Below are 18,245 nucleotides of genomic sequence, written 5' to 3'. Positions count from 1 at the left end.
CTCTAATTGCGCATTGCAGTAAGATACTCTTACACATAATTCTCGAGAGGATAAAGCCCTTTTTACTACCTAACATTGCGGAGGAACAAGCAGGTTTCGTTCCCGGACGTGGTACTAGAGAACAAATTTTAAACGTACGGCAGATTGTAGAAAAATCCAGAGAATTTAACATCACAACATATTTGTGCTTCATAGATTATAGTAAAGCTTTCGATTTGGTCAACTGGAGTAAAATGTGGCAGGTTTTGTCTGAAATGGGAGTCCCCAATCATCTGATACTGCTAATTAAAAGCCTGTACAATAACAATTATGCCAGAGTTAGAATAAATGGGGAACTAACCGATAGTTTCAGGGTCACAAAGGGCATGAGACAAGGCTGCATACTAAGCCCAATTCTATTTAACATCTATGGTGAATGGATAATGCGGAAAGCTACTGAGGGCTGGAACGGTGGCATCACCATTGGCGGGAAGAAGATTTGCAACTTGAGATATGCAGATGATACTACTATCCTCGCTAGTTCTGAAGCTGAATTGATTCACCTGCTACAACGGATAGAAGACGTAAGCTTAACGATGGGTCTTAAAATAAACAGAGATAAAACGAGAATCATGATAATTGACAGAGCTAACAACAATCAAAATCATCTGGTCATGATAAACAATATCGCTGTTGTAGATAAATTTGTGTACCTGGGCTCATTAATAACCAACAAAGGAGGCTGTACTGAAGAAATAAAGCGGCGGTCAGCAATCGCAAAAAGCGCTATGGCAAAATTAACAAAAATTTGGAAAAGCCATGAAATAACTACCGATACAAAAATGAGACTAATAAGAAGTCTAGTTTTTCCAGTTTTTACTTATGCATCGGAATGCTGGACCCTTACTGAGAAAGACAAAAAGAACATAGATGTATTTGAGATGTACTGCTGGAGACGAATGCTTAGAATACCATGGGTGGCCCGAAGAACAAATGAATCCATACTGGACCAGCTAAACATAAAGAAAAGACTAAGAACACAAATATCAGAACAAATAATAAGCTATTTTGGACATGTCCTTCGAAGAAATGGTATTGAAAAACTTACCATCCAGGGAAAAGTAGAAGGCAAAAGAAATAGAGGTAGATCTCCCAAATGATACACGAACCATATTGTTGCTACCATTGGCGCTCCATTGTCAGAATGTGCTAGAATGGCAGAAGATAGAAAAACGTGGAGGAACATTGGGAAATTTAGTTAATAGCTTCATGATATCACGATACCTGCATCAGGTTAACGACTAAGAAGAAGAATAAGAAGTATGGCTCATAATTAAATTTCGTCGTTAATGATGCTGCCAGGTCTAGTGGTAAAAATTCTGGTTTTTTGATATAGTTTAAGATGTTTAGTATTACTTTTCTGCGTCCCTATATCGATGGGATTTACTAAAAGAGCACGTGAAAAGTCTAACTTTAAAACCGTTAACTGAAGCAGAGTGGAAAAGTCTCATCAATACTATTTGACCCTTAAAACAAGACCTAAAGGATATTATTACTGCATTAATTACCTTAATTGATGATCTCACCAGAGACATCAAATGGGTGCTAAATTAATGATTAACAGGCTGGAAACATTAAAATTTTGGTGTTCCTATGATTTAGTATGAAAAATTGATGTTTAAAGTAAAATGCTTCAAATTTATAAATTTAATATCGCTGAATGTACTTAAGGCTTAGATAAACTTAAAAAATATTTGGAATTTTAAAGATCTGACGATAATTTTAAAACATTTGTCAAATCAACAACAAAACTTGTTAGAGATTTAATAATTGATTCTGAATTTCTCATCTCGAAGCTTAGGAAAAATTTCCGTTTATTTGATTACGGGGGCAGTGATGAATCAGTTTCAAATAGCAGTTCAGGTCTGCTTTCTACTTTGCAATTCTTGAACATGTCATCTGCTCTTTAAATAAAAGATTTACCTTATTATCTAAGTGTTATTCAATATTCGGCTTTCTATATCAGTTTCATAACATTTCTAATGATAACCTTACAAAAGACTACATGGACCAGGCTTTTATAAGGTATTTTACAGGTCGAGGAGGAAGAAAGTATCATGAAAGATACAGACAATACACAACTCTTTAATGAAATGACTTCATTTAAAGATATCTATCTACGTGAAAAACAGTAAACTGAAATATTAAAAACTATAATCAAAAAGATCTCATTCCCAGTTTTCCAAATTTTGCACTGGTATTAAGAATTTTTTTTAACCTTACCTGTTTCTGTGGCTTAAGGCGCAAGTAGTTTTAGTAAATTAAAAATTATTAAAAAATACTTTAAAAATAATGACACAAGAAAGGTTTACATATTCGGCCATCATCTCTATCGAACCCGAATTCTTTGAAAAAATTGATATCACACCGAAATTATTAACAAATTTGCTTCCCAGAAAGCCAGAAAATTTAATTTATAAATACTTAAAGGGCTTGAAAGGTGAAGATGTTATGTTACTCTCTTTGTCAATCAATTTCCATCCACTCCTGAATGTAGGTCTCTCCCAATTGCTTCCATCTTTCCCTGTCTTGCGCCAATCTAATCCACTGTTTGCCTGCCACTGCTCTTATGTCATCTACCCATCTTTTTTGAGGTCTTTCAATGCTTCTTGTTGTCGTCCTTGGTCTCCATTCTAGAATTCTCCGTGTCCATCTGTTGTCATTATATCGGGCTACGTGACCTTCCCAGCGCCATTTCATTTTTGTAATTTCTTCCACAATATTCCTAATCTTCGTTTTACGTCTTATTTCGGTGTTTCTAATCTTGTCTCTCAGTGATATTCCAAGCATGATTCGTTCCATTGCTCTTTGTGTTGTTTCTAATTTTTTAGCAGATTTTTTTTAAGGGCTACTGTCTCCAAGCCCTAGGTACAAACTGGTAGTATGCATGTGTTATACAACTTTTTCTTTAAGTTTACAGGAATGGAGGTGTTTTTCAAGATATATGCTAGTTTGCCGAAAGCGCCCCATGCCAGTTGTGTTCTTCTTTTAATTTCAGCATCTTGATTTGGTTTTCCTAGTTTGATGACATGACCTAGATATACATAATGTTCAACATTTTCTATGTTATGATTTTATATTGTTATATTTGTCAGGTCTCGGCTCAGTATTTTCGTTTTATTGTAGTTCATTTTTAAGCCTACCGTTCCTGAAACTGCATTTAATTGTTGTAACAAATCATTTAGCTCTTGGATATTATCGGCTATTAAAACTATGTCATCTGCGAATCTCAAGTGATTTAAGTATGATCCGTCGACGTTAATACCCTTGTTGTTCCATTCTAGTTTTTAAAAAATGTCTTCTAGAGCAAGGGTAAATAGTTTGGGAGAGATGGCGTCTCCTTGTCTTACTCCCCGTTGTTATTTTACAATAATTTGAAAATTTCTGGACATAATTTAATATTTAGTCAGCCGCTGAAGGGGTTATGATACACTAACATGCAGAATATTTGGAAGAAAAAGGTGCTATGTGTCTTCATCATGCACATACCACCTTCATCCACTTAGTCACTGTGCTTTGTTGACAGAAACAAAATACAAATACTAGAATTGGTGCTTAAGAAATCAAAAGACAGTTATGAAGGTAAGCTTGATGAAATAACTGGCCGTAGTTAATAAGTAATATACTAAATATTAATTTAATATATACTAAAATAAATTACCATTACAAATAAATTAAAACATTGCTCTCCTTACATCTACGATTTTGGGGTTGTGTTAAAAGTTAAAGTAGATAATATTTTATCAAATAACAATTTAAACGCAATGTTATAATTATAATAATACAATATAATGTTTTAAGCTACTGTATTTAATTGGTTTCGGGTGAAAATCAAGATGCCAGTTGCATTTTCGACGATCCATCAAGTGATGAATTTGTATTCTCTTACTTCTCCTTCTAGAAGGTTTCTTTCTTGTCCAGATAAAGCTAATATTCTAGAATCCCCTCCAATAAGTACAAATTCTGCAGAAAAATACATCTACGGCCTGGTGAAGAAAGTTATGCGGTAAACCGACAAATTCCCATTTCAATTACAAACAGTAGGTGTGTTGAGGATAAACTGGTAAGTAACTCTATTAATAGTGACCAGGCTACTTTAAATATAGAACCACAAGTAAAAAACCTAAATTGTCCAGGAAACGACAGAAAAAAACAAACAATAATGCCAAAAAAAAATGTAGCTGCTAAAGCAGGAGAATGTGGAGAAAGTTACTTATCTCGTAATGGTGTAGTGATTCCTGCCAAGCGCATTATTGAAGATAACATTATTTGTAATACGAAGTGCCGAATAAAATGTTCAACTAGGATTAACCAGGATGCAAGAAATTCAATTTATTATGACTTCTACAAATATGATTTTAACGGGAAAATGTAATTATTTTTAAATCAATGTCTAAAAGGGAACCTCTGCGAAAACGCAAGAATGAAATCAGGCATAAAACTGGTTCTTTTAAATACAGTATTATAGTATGTCTGACTTAGACAGACGGGGCAAGCATAAAAACAGGCCTACTAAGCTTGATCCAGATGTAAAAAATATGTTATCGAACATATTGCTTTGTTTCCTCCTGAGTTGTCTCATTATTCTAGAGCTGACAATCCAAACAAAAAATAATTATCACCGTTGTTGTTAGTACCTAAATGTACAAGCTTTACATTGAGCAATGCGTACTAGACTAAGCGTTAGACAAATTCTTAGTAAAGAGAGTGTATTATAGTGCACATATACTACATGTGATAGTAAACAATGTTCAGAAAAACATGTTCATATTTATAAATCTGCATTTGAGGCTCAAAAAACAGATAGGGAAAGTGTCAATGTGTTGAACGATGTTTCATACGTCATTATGAATCTTCAACATACTATGGGATTGCCTCAGTTGTTCACATCAAAAGCTTTTTATAAAAGACATATGTCATTTTACAATCTCGGCCTGCATATAATTTCAAATAATGTAGACAGGGGCCCATCTTTTACCTGGACAGAAGACATAGCAAATCGTGGCAGTACAGAAGTTTCAAGTTCACTGTTGAGTGCGGTTGAAAGTGATAGACTTCGAGAAAAAAATCTGAAATGTATCTGCACCTGCATCTGCATATTTTGCATCTGCAAAATCATGTAGTGTATCAGTACATGATGTTGAAAGGGTACTTCAAAACTATAAAACACAAATTTCCAGAGGTGGGTCACTCTTACCTAGACTCAGACCGTGACTTTCGTCGTATCGAAAAGAACCTATGGAAACAGCCCAATCTGTTCTTACCAAATGATTATCGACATATAATACTGCAAACAACCAAAGGAAACCAGGTTATAGATATGGAACCTCACTTTACGAACATTAAGGAATTAGCTACACCTCTAAAACTTGTAAACTGAAAAAAAGACCTCCTTTAAGAGACTGTTTACTTTAGGGATGGCATCAAATGGATTAGGATAGATAAATTTGGTAGTTATCTGTTCAAATATAGTTGCGACCCCAACATGCCGCTCAAGAAAGTGGACATTCAACGTTATAGGTCTACCAATAAGACAAATAAAATAATGTGTGTTATACCCCCAAACTTTGTAGTTTTATGGATAAACAAGAAGATTGGCAGTTTGTCTGTAGGGAAAAAATAACATCAAACAGTTATTGCTATATGTACCCCTTGAACACAGAAGATGGTATTACGAAGCAATTTTGCAGGGCAATTAAAAAGGGTAGCGTCCTACATGTTTGTGTTCCATATTTGCATTGTATTCTGATCTACACATAGCATTATGTAATTGTTTTCGTGTAGCCTACAGCCTAATAAGTTGGTAGACATAGGTCCTATGTACATATTTTATTTTTTTTTAAAGAAAGAAATTTATATTTTTGAAAAAAAATTGCTTGCGAAACATTTGTTATCTGAAAGATTATAGATTCAAAATTTAATGAAATAAAAAAACTTTAAGCTAGATTATCTCACATTTAGTTATTTGTAACATAGCACCTTCACCGTTCAAACCCTTCAGTTATTAGGACTATTAGGTAGTCTTTGAAGAAGGACAGATTTATATACTTTCCTCTTTATGAGATTTACTATTAAGTACTTGTTGTTATTAGATTGTATTTTCTGACTGATTACTGTTGTTTTTTATTTATAATTATAAAATGTCTATTTCTATTTAAAAGGTTTTATTTTTGTTTTTTTTTTTAGTATCTTGGAGTATTTTTTCACTTTTATAATCTGGCTGACCAAAAAATAAACCTTGACGTTTCAAATTTTATTTACATTTTTCTTAGTAGTTTATTTTTTATTCTTAGACCGATAGATGAGTTTATGTCATTGTTAAGTAAAAATAAAATATTCTCTAGAGGTAGGCGGCACATTAGGTCTTTGCACGCGGGTGGCGATCTGGCTGGTCAAAAAATAAACTTTTACGTTTCAAATTTTATTTGCATTTTTATTAGTGTTTTACTTCCCATTATTAGACAAATAGATGAGTTTATGTAAACGTTAAGTCATAATATAAATATGAAACATTCTCTAGAGGGAGGGCGGCATTAGGACTTTGCACACGGACGGCCTACTCTCTTGGATCAGCCCTGCCAATAAAGACAATTTTGTCGGTTGATAGTATGGTTTAAAGAAAATGTTCGTCCGAGGAAAGTATTTTTTCTAAGTATCTGCGTGATATCTATTTATTATTTTTCCACAGTTATCTTTCATTACGGATTATTCTTGCAATACGAACATGCGTTATGTGCCTAGTTATACGAAATTGTTTTGCTATTTTACTAATTGTAGACAGAAATGGTATGTTCTGGGTATTTATTATTAAATAATTGACATACCTTTCTAGCAAGCATTATTATTATTTTTTTAATTTTCTATTCTTTTTCGATAAACGCGCCATAATAAATCTTAAAATTATTATAGCAATAAAATCATCAACTGGCAGATCATTATCATCGTTAGTGGTGCTATGACCCTAGTTGAGCCTTAATCTTCCTAAACCTATTTTTACATTCGGTCTTATTCTATGAAATTTGGTGTCAGCTTGCCACACCGATTCCTAGCATTTGTATCTATACCTAATTTTTATCTGGTCTATTCATAGACCACATGTTAATCTTAACTTTGGTTTATTTCTTTGTTTAGTTCCCTCGGGTTTTACCAATAGAATAATTCTTACAGGGTAGCTTTGATTGGCTCTGGCAAATGTCCTGCCCACAGTAAGCGTCTAATTTTTATTGCAGCAATCATATCTTTGGCTTCGGCTATTTCCTTATATTTATTGTTAGTTGAGTATTATAGTTCTATATACCATTATGTTGTTTTATCTTGTTTAACAAAGGCTTCTAAGGTTTTGAGTTTACTGGAACATATAGTGATATACCCATAAAATGACATATTTTGCAAGTTTTTAGTATAAAGTTTTTAAGGGTTATGCAACGCGGCATCAATTAAAGACGTTAAAAATAAATGTTCGTAAATAGATAATTATAAATCAAGTTTTGTTGAAGATATATCATTGTAGATCAGTTTACCTTACTGAATAATAATTGCTAAAGGAACATATACATATTAAATCAATCTATGCATTTATGTGACCTCAAAAAATAATACTTACTCGTAAATCTCCAAAAGTAATTGGAAGTTCAATAACAAGTTTTTTGTTATCCCCTTCGTATGTAAGAATAACATCTCCTCCTCTAGCAATTGTATCAAGGTCATTTAAATTACCTCTAGTTAAATCCACACTTCCACCAGTTATCTAAAAAATTTAAAACAAATGTGATAAAGAAATGTAAAGGGCCAGAGACACGGAAAAATTTTCTGTTTAAAAAAAAATGTAAACCGCGCTTCAGTAAAAGATATTGGATAGCATGCCCTGTTTAGATAATTAACAGGTTAAACGCCATGGCAGTCCCTTGGGACCGATCCTATACTATTGCACCGGGCCAGAGCGGTCCATTGGGACCGCTTTGTTATGCTTTCAGTGTTTTTTTCCTGTGGACCAAGGGACCGACAATTTCATTGATTTTATCAAATCCAATGGACCTCTAGGCGTACAGCTTAGGCTTAGATATAAAAGTTTATCTGTTGTTTTGTTTTTTTTTATGCAAACAATAAAACAATAATTTTTTATGCAAGTGTGTGTATATTTAGAAAAAACTAAGAAATAAACATTTAATTGTGAAACAAAGTAATTAAAAAAACTGAATTTATTTGTGACTAATATTGAAACATTCAATGCACACATGTTCGTCACAATCTTGACAGAAGGTATTAACTTTTTTTACGTTATTTTTGGAAATTTTTCCTTCTCTTTTTTTCTGGTAACATCCTTTGCAATACTTTCTTGTTTTGTGTGAAGGTCCTTCCTTTTTGCTAAAAATATGTTCAGATTTTCGCTTTTTTTTAGGTGTTTCATTCCCCACATTTTCTTTGTCTTCTTTTTCATAAAACAGCATATCTTTGTACACTTTTTCGCGAAACTCAGTAATAGATATACGGGAATTATTAATAATTTTATACAGGTGGTGCGAATTAACCATTGTAGTACCAAACAGAACTTCAATTGCAACTTTGCGATACCACTTTATACTCTTTCTCAAAGCTGAATTATAGGATGCCATTTGATCAGAAAGGTCTATAGAACTCTTTCCCTTGTTGTACTCCAGAACAGCAGTTGGCTTATACTTTGTTTGGTCTCTGACTTTTACTTCTTCCATTGAATCTGTATGTCTTGTGGACAAAAGTAAGACATCCCTTTTGTCACGCCATTTCATAATACAAATTCCTCTTTCATTCTCTCTTCCTACAATTTCTCCACGTTTTAGCTTCTTGTATGTAACTTCTTTTGGATTACCGCGTCGATTTGATCGAAGTGTACCCAAGAGGTGTGTTTGTCTATCTAACAGTTTGTTTGCTAGATCTAAACTTGTATAATAATTGTCGGTAACTACTGTTCTTCCTGCATCCAAAAGTTGTTCAGAAAGAGTCATTACGACTTTTGTAGGAACACTAGCTCCTGCGTCTTGTTCTTTTCCGCAATAAATCTTCATGTTCCATGTATACCCTCCTCCAGAGCACAGTTTGAATACTTTTATTCCATATTTATGGGTTTTAAGCAGTAAGTATTGCTTAAATATAAGACGTCCTTGAAATGGAATAAGCGATTCATCTATGCAGAATGTATTTCCTGGCGTATATACCTGTTGATATTTTTTTACAAGTGTATCAACAAGAGGCTGAACTTTAAATGTGCGATCACCTGGTGGACACAATGTATTATCTGTAAAATGCCAAACCTGCATCAATAACTCAAACCGATTTCGACTCATCACCTTTGGTACAAAGCTACTATATAATGTATTTCGACTCCAGTAATGACGTATTGTGGGCATATTTACCAATCCCATGTATCCTATGAGACCTAAAAACTTATACATTTCGGTAGTCGTAGTTGGAGTCCACTGATGTAATCTGGAACCTTCTGGAACATCCTCTCCAGAAGTTAGTATTTGAGTCGCATAAAGGTTTGATTGGTGAACCATGGTCTCGATGATATCCTTATCTACAAATGCAGAAAAATAATCGAAAGGGGTTTCATTGACCAATGCTGCTGCAAATTCTGGTCGTATTCCTTCGGACTCATGGTAAGTAGGTAAAAAATTTTGGTGAATTCCTTGCGGAATGCTCCAACCTGGCTGCCTGTAAACTTCATTTTCTGATGTCTCTGAAGATGAATCGCTTTGTTCTTTCAAATTCGAACCAATGTTGTTTGTATCTTCTACTGTTTCTACATAAACTGGATCATCTTCAACCACCGGGATCACCTCATCTTCGGAATTCAAATATTCAGGAGAGTAGTTGGGATCTTCCATTGAATTAGAAGAAAATGGCTCGTCGTCTGTTTCATTATCGGTAAGATCTAAAAAGAAAAATAAATACTTACATAAAGTTAAATGGTAGTTTTATATCCAGAATTGTATTTTATAATTTAAAAGATATTTGATTTAGTTTTCTAGTGGCCGGTTTTACAAACGACGAATAGTAGGTAGTTTATTAGATGAGTAAAGTGATTCGACAAATAAAACTGACACATCTACGTTTGACTAACGTCAAATAAGACTTATTTTACCTATTTATTAAATAAATATTTATTCTTCGAATAAATTGACAAGTTAATCTTGCTTTAAATATCTACAACAAAGAAAATTCGTCAGTTTAACTTTATATTATCAAAATTTTATTGAAACAGTAAAAATATAATCGACTAATAAACTTTATCCGACCAATAACTATTCAACGATTTATTTGTTGTTGGTGAAACCTGCCCTGCGTGTAGGTAATCGGCAAATTAAACTTAAGTAATAACTTAATTCTCTAATTAAATATTACCTGCATATGCCCATTTCTAGTAAACTAAACCATTTTTTGTATTTATCATTACGTAAATTATTATTTGCTTACCTTCGTTATCAGCTACGGCAAGTTTTGCAAGCAAAAACATCCTTTTTGTACGCTCCGAAGCCATAATAAACTGATGTTGCTCAAAGCTCACTCGATGCACAACTAACCAATACAATAAAACAAGTCACGACAAGAATTTCAGCTGGACCGTGGAGGGGACCGCTAGTGCTGTGCCAATAAAATTATACTCTGTGGCCGTGGCGGTCCCTGGGGACCGCCAAAAACTTTTTTTAATATTGACAAATTTTTACTTTTAAAATAAATTTTAATTACCATAATACTTATAATTAATCAACTACTAACCAAAAACATGCAAAGAAAATTTCGGCCCAACAGAAAAAAACAATATTTTTGCTGTGGCGTTTAACCTGTAACACATGACAAATTTTATTTTATTTTAGAACTATTGTATATTATATATTTTAACAAAAATATAATAAAGCAGACCTTAGTTGAAATATTTTTAAACTTAAATCATATATAATGGAATGTAAAAGTAGGATACTTATTTTAAATCAGTGAAAAAAATTAAATACACTACAAATTATAGACTACGTCTACGTAATTTCTCCATATTCAAGACTACGTCGCTGCCAATATCGCTATTAATACATGTAAGTTAAATTTACAGTTGACGAAATCAGTGATGACGGAGTGAGTTGGGTGAGTACAAATGGTAGTATCCTTATAGATTTTACAATGAAGATTGCGTACAATATGTATAAATATTCATACGCTCATGAATTGCACCTGACCGGTCATGAGAGCCTTCACATTTCACTCTTCTTCAAGTTTAAGGATAAATAGGGTGATGTAACATAAGACAGACACAAAATACTAGGAATAGTCGAAGAGTTTCACACTATATTATACACAAACCAAATTATATACTATAGAATTACTATAGAATTACAGACCAATTTCCATACTCAACCATTTATACAAATTTTACGCAAGAATAATAACCAATAGATTATAAACAATATTTGAACTGCATTAGCCAAGAGGACAGGCTGGTTTTCGCTCCAACTACGGTACAAATGACCATCTACAGTGCATCAAAGACCTCTAGTTCTAACGTTTATAGACTTCCATAAAGGGTTTGATACTATCGAACCACCCTCACTTCTAAAGACATTAAAAGAGTGTCGAATTGATCATAGGTACACCAACATAAAAAAAATATATAGCAATGCTACAACAACTATAAATCTGCACAGTCCTATCAATATTAATACATATCAGGAGAGTTATCCGACAGGGAGATATTATGTTATCTAAGTTGTTCATTACTGTACCTGAACATGCTTTGAAATCACTGAAATGATAAAATAAAGAAATAAATATTGATGGTGAGATGGAAAGTCATCTACAATTAGCAGGTGATATTCTTCTGATTTTAGATGACCTAAAAATTGCCAATTATATATTAAGTGAACTCAGCGATGCAGCACGTAAAGTAGGTCTGAATATTAGTTACCAAAAGACAAAAACGATGACGTATTTAGTTCTAAGTCATCCTTCAAAAGGTAGAAGACATCGACATTGAAGTTGTTGACAGCTACATATACCTTGGGCATATGGTAAAAATCAGCAGGGATAATTAAAGTGCTGAACTGCATATGAAAGACAGCGTGATGTTTTTAAAGGTGATATACCTATCAGCTTAAAAAGAAGAGCTTTTAATCAATGTGTCCTGTCTATTCTTACATATGGAGCAGGGATACTTACTCTAACAAAGACATCTGCACGAAAATTACCAAAAGTGACTTAACGTATAATGGAAAGATCATTGTTGGGTATAATGTTGAGAGATAGGGTTAGAAACAAGGAAATTCATAGAAAAAGTGGTGTAGAGGACATTATAAAACACATAGCTAAAATAAAGTGATAGTGGGCAGGACACATTACTAGAGTGAAAGATAATAGATGTACCAAAAAGATTTTGAGAGCAGATAGATGAAACCCGGAAAACCACCCACGAAATAGACTGGCGACATAGAGAGGATATATGTGCCAACTGGATTGCAACCGCTCAAAATAGACCTGAGTGGAAGTTTCTCCAGGAGGCCTATTTTTAACAGTGAACGAGTATGGGCTGATGATGATATGATGTACTTAGATTACAAGTAATGAAATGCAGAAATTTTAAAAGTTGTATTGAATAATTAAAGAGATGTATATTTAGATGTATCACCTAGAATAAAAAATGGATAAGATTGTTCATATTAATATATTTCCATCATTTTTTTGACTATATACCTTTGAAAAGGCCTCATACAACACTTGTACATTGAATAAACCCATATAAATACATACACACATCAATTCGATAAGTTTCCTTTATTCCTTACTCCCTCTGTAAGAGTGTGCAGTGATCACTTAACAAATGGCCTACACAAACAACATAGGAACGCAAAAAACTGAATAAATATATAAGATTTAATATGGTTTCTAACGCTAACGCTGCTAATTGGAAACACCACAAAATATATTCTAGTAGATAGATAGGGTTCCTTCTGGAGCGGAAGTGACGTCACACGTCGATCGTCAAGCGTACGTATCCTCATGGGTCAAGGCCACGCCCCCCTCGTGACGTAGGAACGTGCCTAGGGTCTCGAGGCCACGCCCCTCGACCAATGGTGACGTAGGAACGTACCTCATGTCTCTAGACCACGCCCCTCGGCCAATGGTGGCGTAGGAACGTCCCCCCATGTCTTGCTGACCAATGGTGGACGTCCTCGCGACGTCGGAACGTGTCGTCGACCAATGGCAGCATAGCAGCGTCAGTGGTGGGAATAGCAACACCCCCAGCGACCAATGACAGCTCAGAATTTGAATAAACATCATAGAAATGGCGGTATAGCGATGAGGGACCAATGGTGACATAGTAACGCCCTCCTCGTGACGTCGGAACGTGTCGTCGACCAATGACAGCATAGCAGCGTCAGTAGTGGGAATATCAGGCCAATGGTGGCATAGTAACGCCCTCCTCGTGACGTCGGAACGTGTCGTCGACCAATGACAGCATAGCAGCGTCAGTGGTGGGAATAGCAGGCCAATGGTGGCATAGTAACGCCCTCCTCGTGACGTCGGAACGTGTCGTCGACCAATGACAGCATAGCAGCGTCAGTGGTGGGAATAGCAGGCCAATGGTGGCATAGGAACGTCCCCCAATGTCTTGCTGACCAATGGAGGACGTCCTCGTGACGTCGGAACGTGTCGTCAACCAATGACAGCATAGCAGCGTCAGTGGTGGGAATAGCAGGCCAATGGTGGCATAGGAACGTCCCCCAATGTCTTGCTGACCAATGGTGGACGTCCTCGTGACATCGGAACGTGTCGTTGACCAATGGCAGCATAGCAGCGTCAGTGGTGGGAATAGCAACACCCCCAGCGACCAATGACAGCTTAGAATTTGAATAAACAACATAGAAATGGCGGTATAGCGATGAGGGACCAATGGTGACATAGTAACACCCTCCTCGTGACGTTAGAACGTTTTCCTCGACCAATGATGCCACAGAAACGTGTCTTCGACCAATGGTGGACATCCTCGTGACGTTGGAGGCCAATGGTGTGCATCAACGGCCAATGAGAAAGACGTGCATCGACTAATGGTGGAGTCGTACCACAATATTAACGAAAAGACGCCCCCAGTCCCCCCATTCCTCCCGAAAAGACGCCCCCCCAATAATAACGAAGCTACACGTCCAACGTAACCAATGAGAACGATGTTCAATCGCTGGTCGGTGACTACGTTCTATGAATTGACAAAGAGAAGAAGACGAATGACAGACAAAGAGAGCAATTTTTCCTCGTATTTTTTTGTAATTAAAACCTACAACCATTAGCGTAAAACTTCTAAATTTTTTCAATTTATATTTTACGAGTTACCTCGTATATATTTTATCGATTACCATAATAACAAAAATTCGTTTATTTTTCAATTTATACTTTACATGATCAGTTGAAATCTTTATAAAATAGATCTTGCTACTGAGAATAATGACATCATCGGATACGCCGGCTATTAAAAATGTCTCACGCGATCACGATATATAGCCGGAAACACGTGCACATTCCAATTCGATTATTTAATGTAAGATAAAATATATTCTCTCATGGAGGCAGGAAGTTAATAATTAAGCCCGGCATGTGATGCATAAATGAATAGTCTTACGAAATATTGCGCAACATAGTTTTAGCGTGGGAGAGGCAGGTGTGGAGAGGTAAGAAGATATAATTAAACGTGTTCATGTTCACAGCGTTATTTCGTAAAACGTAGTCATTACAACATGAACAGTGTGGAAGTAAGAGCCAAAAGTGAAATGATGCTGCTTAATACTTTGTATAATTTTGAGCATTTAAAAGTATTAGTTGGATTAAGTTCAGCTCGATCATTTGGACCGGGTGTTAAATTAAGCAGCGAGAATAATGAGATATCGTTCGGTATATGTGATTGGATCCAATTCATCGATGAACTTAATCGTAAATATAATCAGTTTTTCCTGATGCCTCTGCAATGCTATTGTGAAGATGAACCTCCAGAATGTTGTGAATTGTTAGCAATTGAAACTCAAGCGACAGATCAACTTAAATGGCTCAATGTTAAGAAACTTGGTGTTACTTTGCAGATATTTGAAAAAGATGTTAAAAATCTTATTGAAGGAAATGAAAAGTTAATTTTACCACGCATTCGTTTTCTCGAAGGACTGAGATTTTTAGATTACTATTGCAATGCGTTAAAAATTGCTACTTCATTCAAAAACGATTTACAACCAATAGACATTTTATATTCATTTTGTGAGGCTTCTTGTGATACTAGTATTGTAAGTTTAGCATTAAGGGAATATTTGTATTATTATAAGGAAGATACAATTAGTGAATTAAATAACAGTATTTTTGAATAAAGGATTAAAACATTTATTTCTATTTATTATACCAGGGTAGTGGGGGTGATTAAGAATATTATTTATATTGGCTTTTGGAGCGAAAGACATTTATTTCATCGATGACTTCCATACGGTGTAGATTAGAAGAGTTGTACGAAAAAATACAAAAGTTAAAAGCCGACATACAGTGGTACGAAGATAGAACTGCAATTGAAAAACGATTTGCAGAGTTTAATTTGTCAGAAAGAAAGTTACCTAAAACAACACAATACCCGTTAAAAAGAATTCAACCGACAAGATGCCTCCACTAACAACCTCATTCATCATCCTTACAGCTATTGTTAACAATGTCCTTTATACAAACGTTCCAAACAACGTTAAGAACCAGGCGATATGTTTTAATGATGAAAAAACTGATTGTAATCGACCGAACTGGACTCTAATGGATCATGAAGTGGTGAATTATGGACAGCTTCCAGTATTTTTCAAAGCGATACCAAAATCAGGAGGAGCATTCTATAAGATCAAGCTAATATCCCCAAATAACACCGAAAGTGATTCAAAATGGTACAAAACTAATAATGATGACATCGATCAATATGGTTTATCGATTATACTCTTAAGTATTATATTCGTAATAAATGCCTTTATAGCGATTAATATCATTAAAAAATTTCTTGTAAATCGTAAATGCGAATCATCTTGCATTAAAATAAATATGTAAAACTGTTAAAATAAAATTAAAATAAAACTTTTAATCTTTTATTAAAAAAAAAATCCAATTTATATAGGTAATATTTTGTTACACAGCCATTGACGGAGGTGATCCACATTTATCGAGGAGCAGGAAAATAGTCCAGTAGCGTGGCAGTTGTATTCATGTGGAGCAAAGCCTCCAGTGGAGTATGGAGAATCATCAAACTTGCAAACATCAATAATTATGGGACAGACGTCAAGCATATAACATTTGCATCTTAAAAATTCTGCTTGTTGTTCTCCGCGAACGTAGATGTAGTCAGCTGCATACAACAACTTAGATTCCAGTATTTTATTTATTTTTGAATATTTAACATCTCCATTAGAATACCGAAGACCATGCACGTTTTTCTCCAAGTACACAGCAGTCTTCTTATCTTGATTACTTAATGTAGCAAACGGTTGTGGAGGTTTAAATATATAATGGCAATGTTTAAAGCCAATTTCAATGCTGAGTTCTTTGGGAACAAACCACCCATCTACGGTGAATCCTTGAATGTCAACTAATGCGATCCTCATGATGGCTGATAGTATACTGAATTGGATATGATTGAATAAGTCAAGTTAAATGATATTTTTGATAACTTCAGTTAGAGGAAAGTATTCGAGTAGACTGTCGTGGACAATTAAACAGTACGCTCGAGTGCCTGCAGGAAAACCTTCATCTGCTTCGATTTCCAACTTAATATCAACGGTTCCCGATCTAAATGACGTATCATCCTGTTTGGAGCAGTCGAAAGTAAACAAAGCATATTTTTTAAAAGCATTATAATCCAAAATTGGATGTTTTGTTGACGAATGAGTATAACTGGGAAAGAATTGGGTATAGTTGTAGTGAGCTATAGCATAATCATTTTTCGCAAAATCCAATTGCATTCTCTCGTTAGGCCAATATTCACCATTACTAACCACTCGTACGCTGGACACCTTAATGTTATCGAATAACGTTGGATTGGCGTGAATGTCATCTCGTTTAGAAGTTTGAAAAGCTACAATGACATAGCGTGGACGTTCAACAGCTGAAGTTGTCTTTACACTCCATATCTCACGTCGGGATCCAGCCGTAAGTGAAGGTAGTTCATTAAGTTCCCATTTACGGAAAGGTATGGTTATCGGCGTTATCTATCATTACGTGCTCGAACAAATCGAAACACTTGACGACCATAGGTTAATTTATTGTAATCGTTGAAAATGTTGAAAATATGTTTTATCGGAATCAGTAAACTAAAGCTGTCTCCCGATAAATGTGGATTATTGGGATAGTTCCATCCTGGAGTACTGAGATACTTGGAATCGTCAGGAGTGTAACACAACAAACTGCGAATAGTGCTAACTACACCAGGATCTCGAACTATTTCCATGTCGTGTGAACTTTGGATGTATGTACATGTATCAAACAAGAAGGCTCCAGCATTCGGTGCAAGAGAAACAGTTCCAGTACCCACTTTCTTTATACTTCCTTTAATTTCCAAAAGTGTTTCGTGTATGGCAAAAAATGCATCTGATTGATTGATGATAAACTCGACAACGTCGCTATTATTAAATGACTTGATGTAAGGTGTATATGTACGAAATTCTTCTTTTCTAATAGTATCGTCGAACTGAGGTTTCTGGTACAGATCTAAAATAGCTGGTTGAGGTTCCTGAACCTGTCGTCGAATGTATTGACGTTTTGACATCTTTTAGCTGTAATCCAATGGAAACAAGAAAGGCTTTATTGACAGCAGACACGTCACGTCGCTTGTAAGATTTGCGTGAGACTAATGGATATTGATGCGTAGAGCTTTGTTTTATAATTAAACCCATCTATATCGTTTCCTTAAAATCCAAATGAAGTGTACTTTTCTCTCCTCTAAAGTTGACTGGTCTTAAATCTTGATCGAGTACGCTAACGGTAATGTTGGCAATTTCACGTATGCTATTGCTTACTGGTATGTATATAGGATTATGAGGACGTTCGTCAATAGAGAAACCAGGATCAACACTTATCGGAAAATGTAGAACGGTGTGCGCAGGTCTGTCCTCGTAAAAGGCGCCTTCGGTAATGTTGCATTCAAAAAGTAGGCTCGATACTTTTATAATGTTTACAGGTTGGTCCGAAGA

General features: G+C 35.1%; 1 protein-coding gene across 1 annotated transcript in view; it reads right to left on the bottom strand.

Moving 5' to 3' along the window:
• LOC140434791 (uncharacterized) overlaps positions 1–18,245 on the bottom strand; it is a 66,522-nt gene that overhangs the window by 11,178 nt on the left and 37,099 nt on the right. The window contains exon 3 of the mRNA XM_072523305.1: positions 7,643–7,786. Coding sequence (XP_072379406.1) covers positions 7,643–7,786 — 144 coding nt within the window. The remainder of the gene's footprint in view (positions 1–7,642; positions 7,787–18,245) is intronic.

This window comes from Diabrotica undecimpunctata, chromosome 2, assembly GCF_040954645.1.
Source record: "Diabrotica undecimpunctata isolate CICGRU chromosome 2, icDiaUnde3, whole genome shotgun sequence".
NCBI classification, from domain to species: Eukaryota; Metazoa; Arthropoda; class Insecta; order Coleoptera; family Chrysomelidae; genus Diabrotica; species Diabrotica undecimpunctata.
The sequence above is the reverse complement of the archived record's forward strand: the minus strand, read 5'-3'. Positions and strand labels throughout refer to the sequence as shown.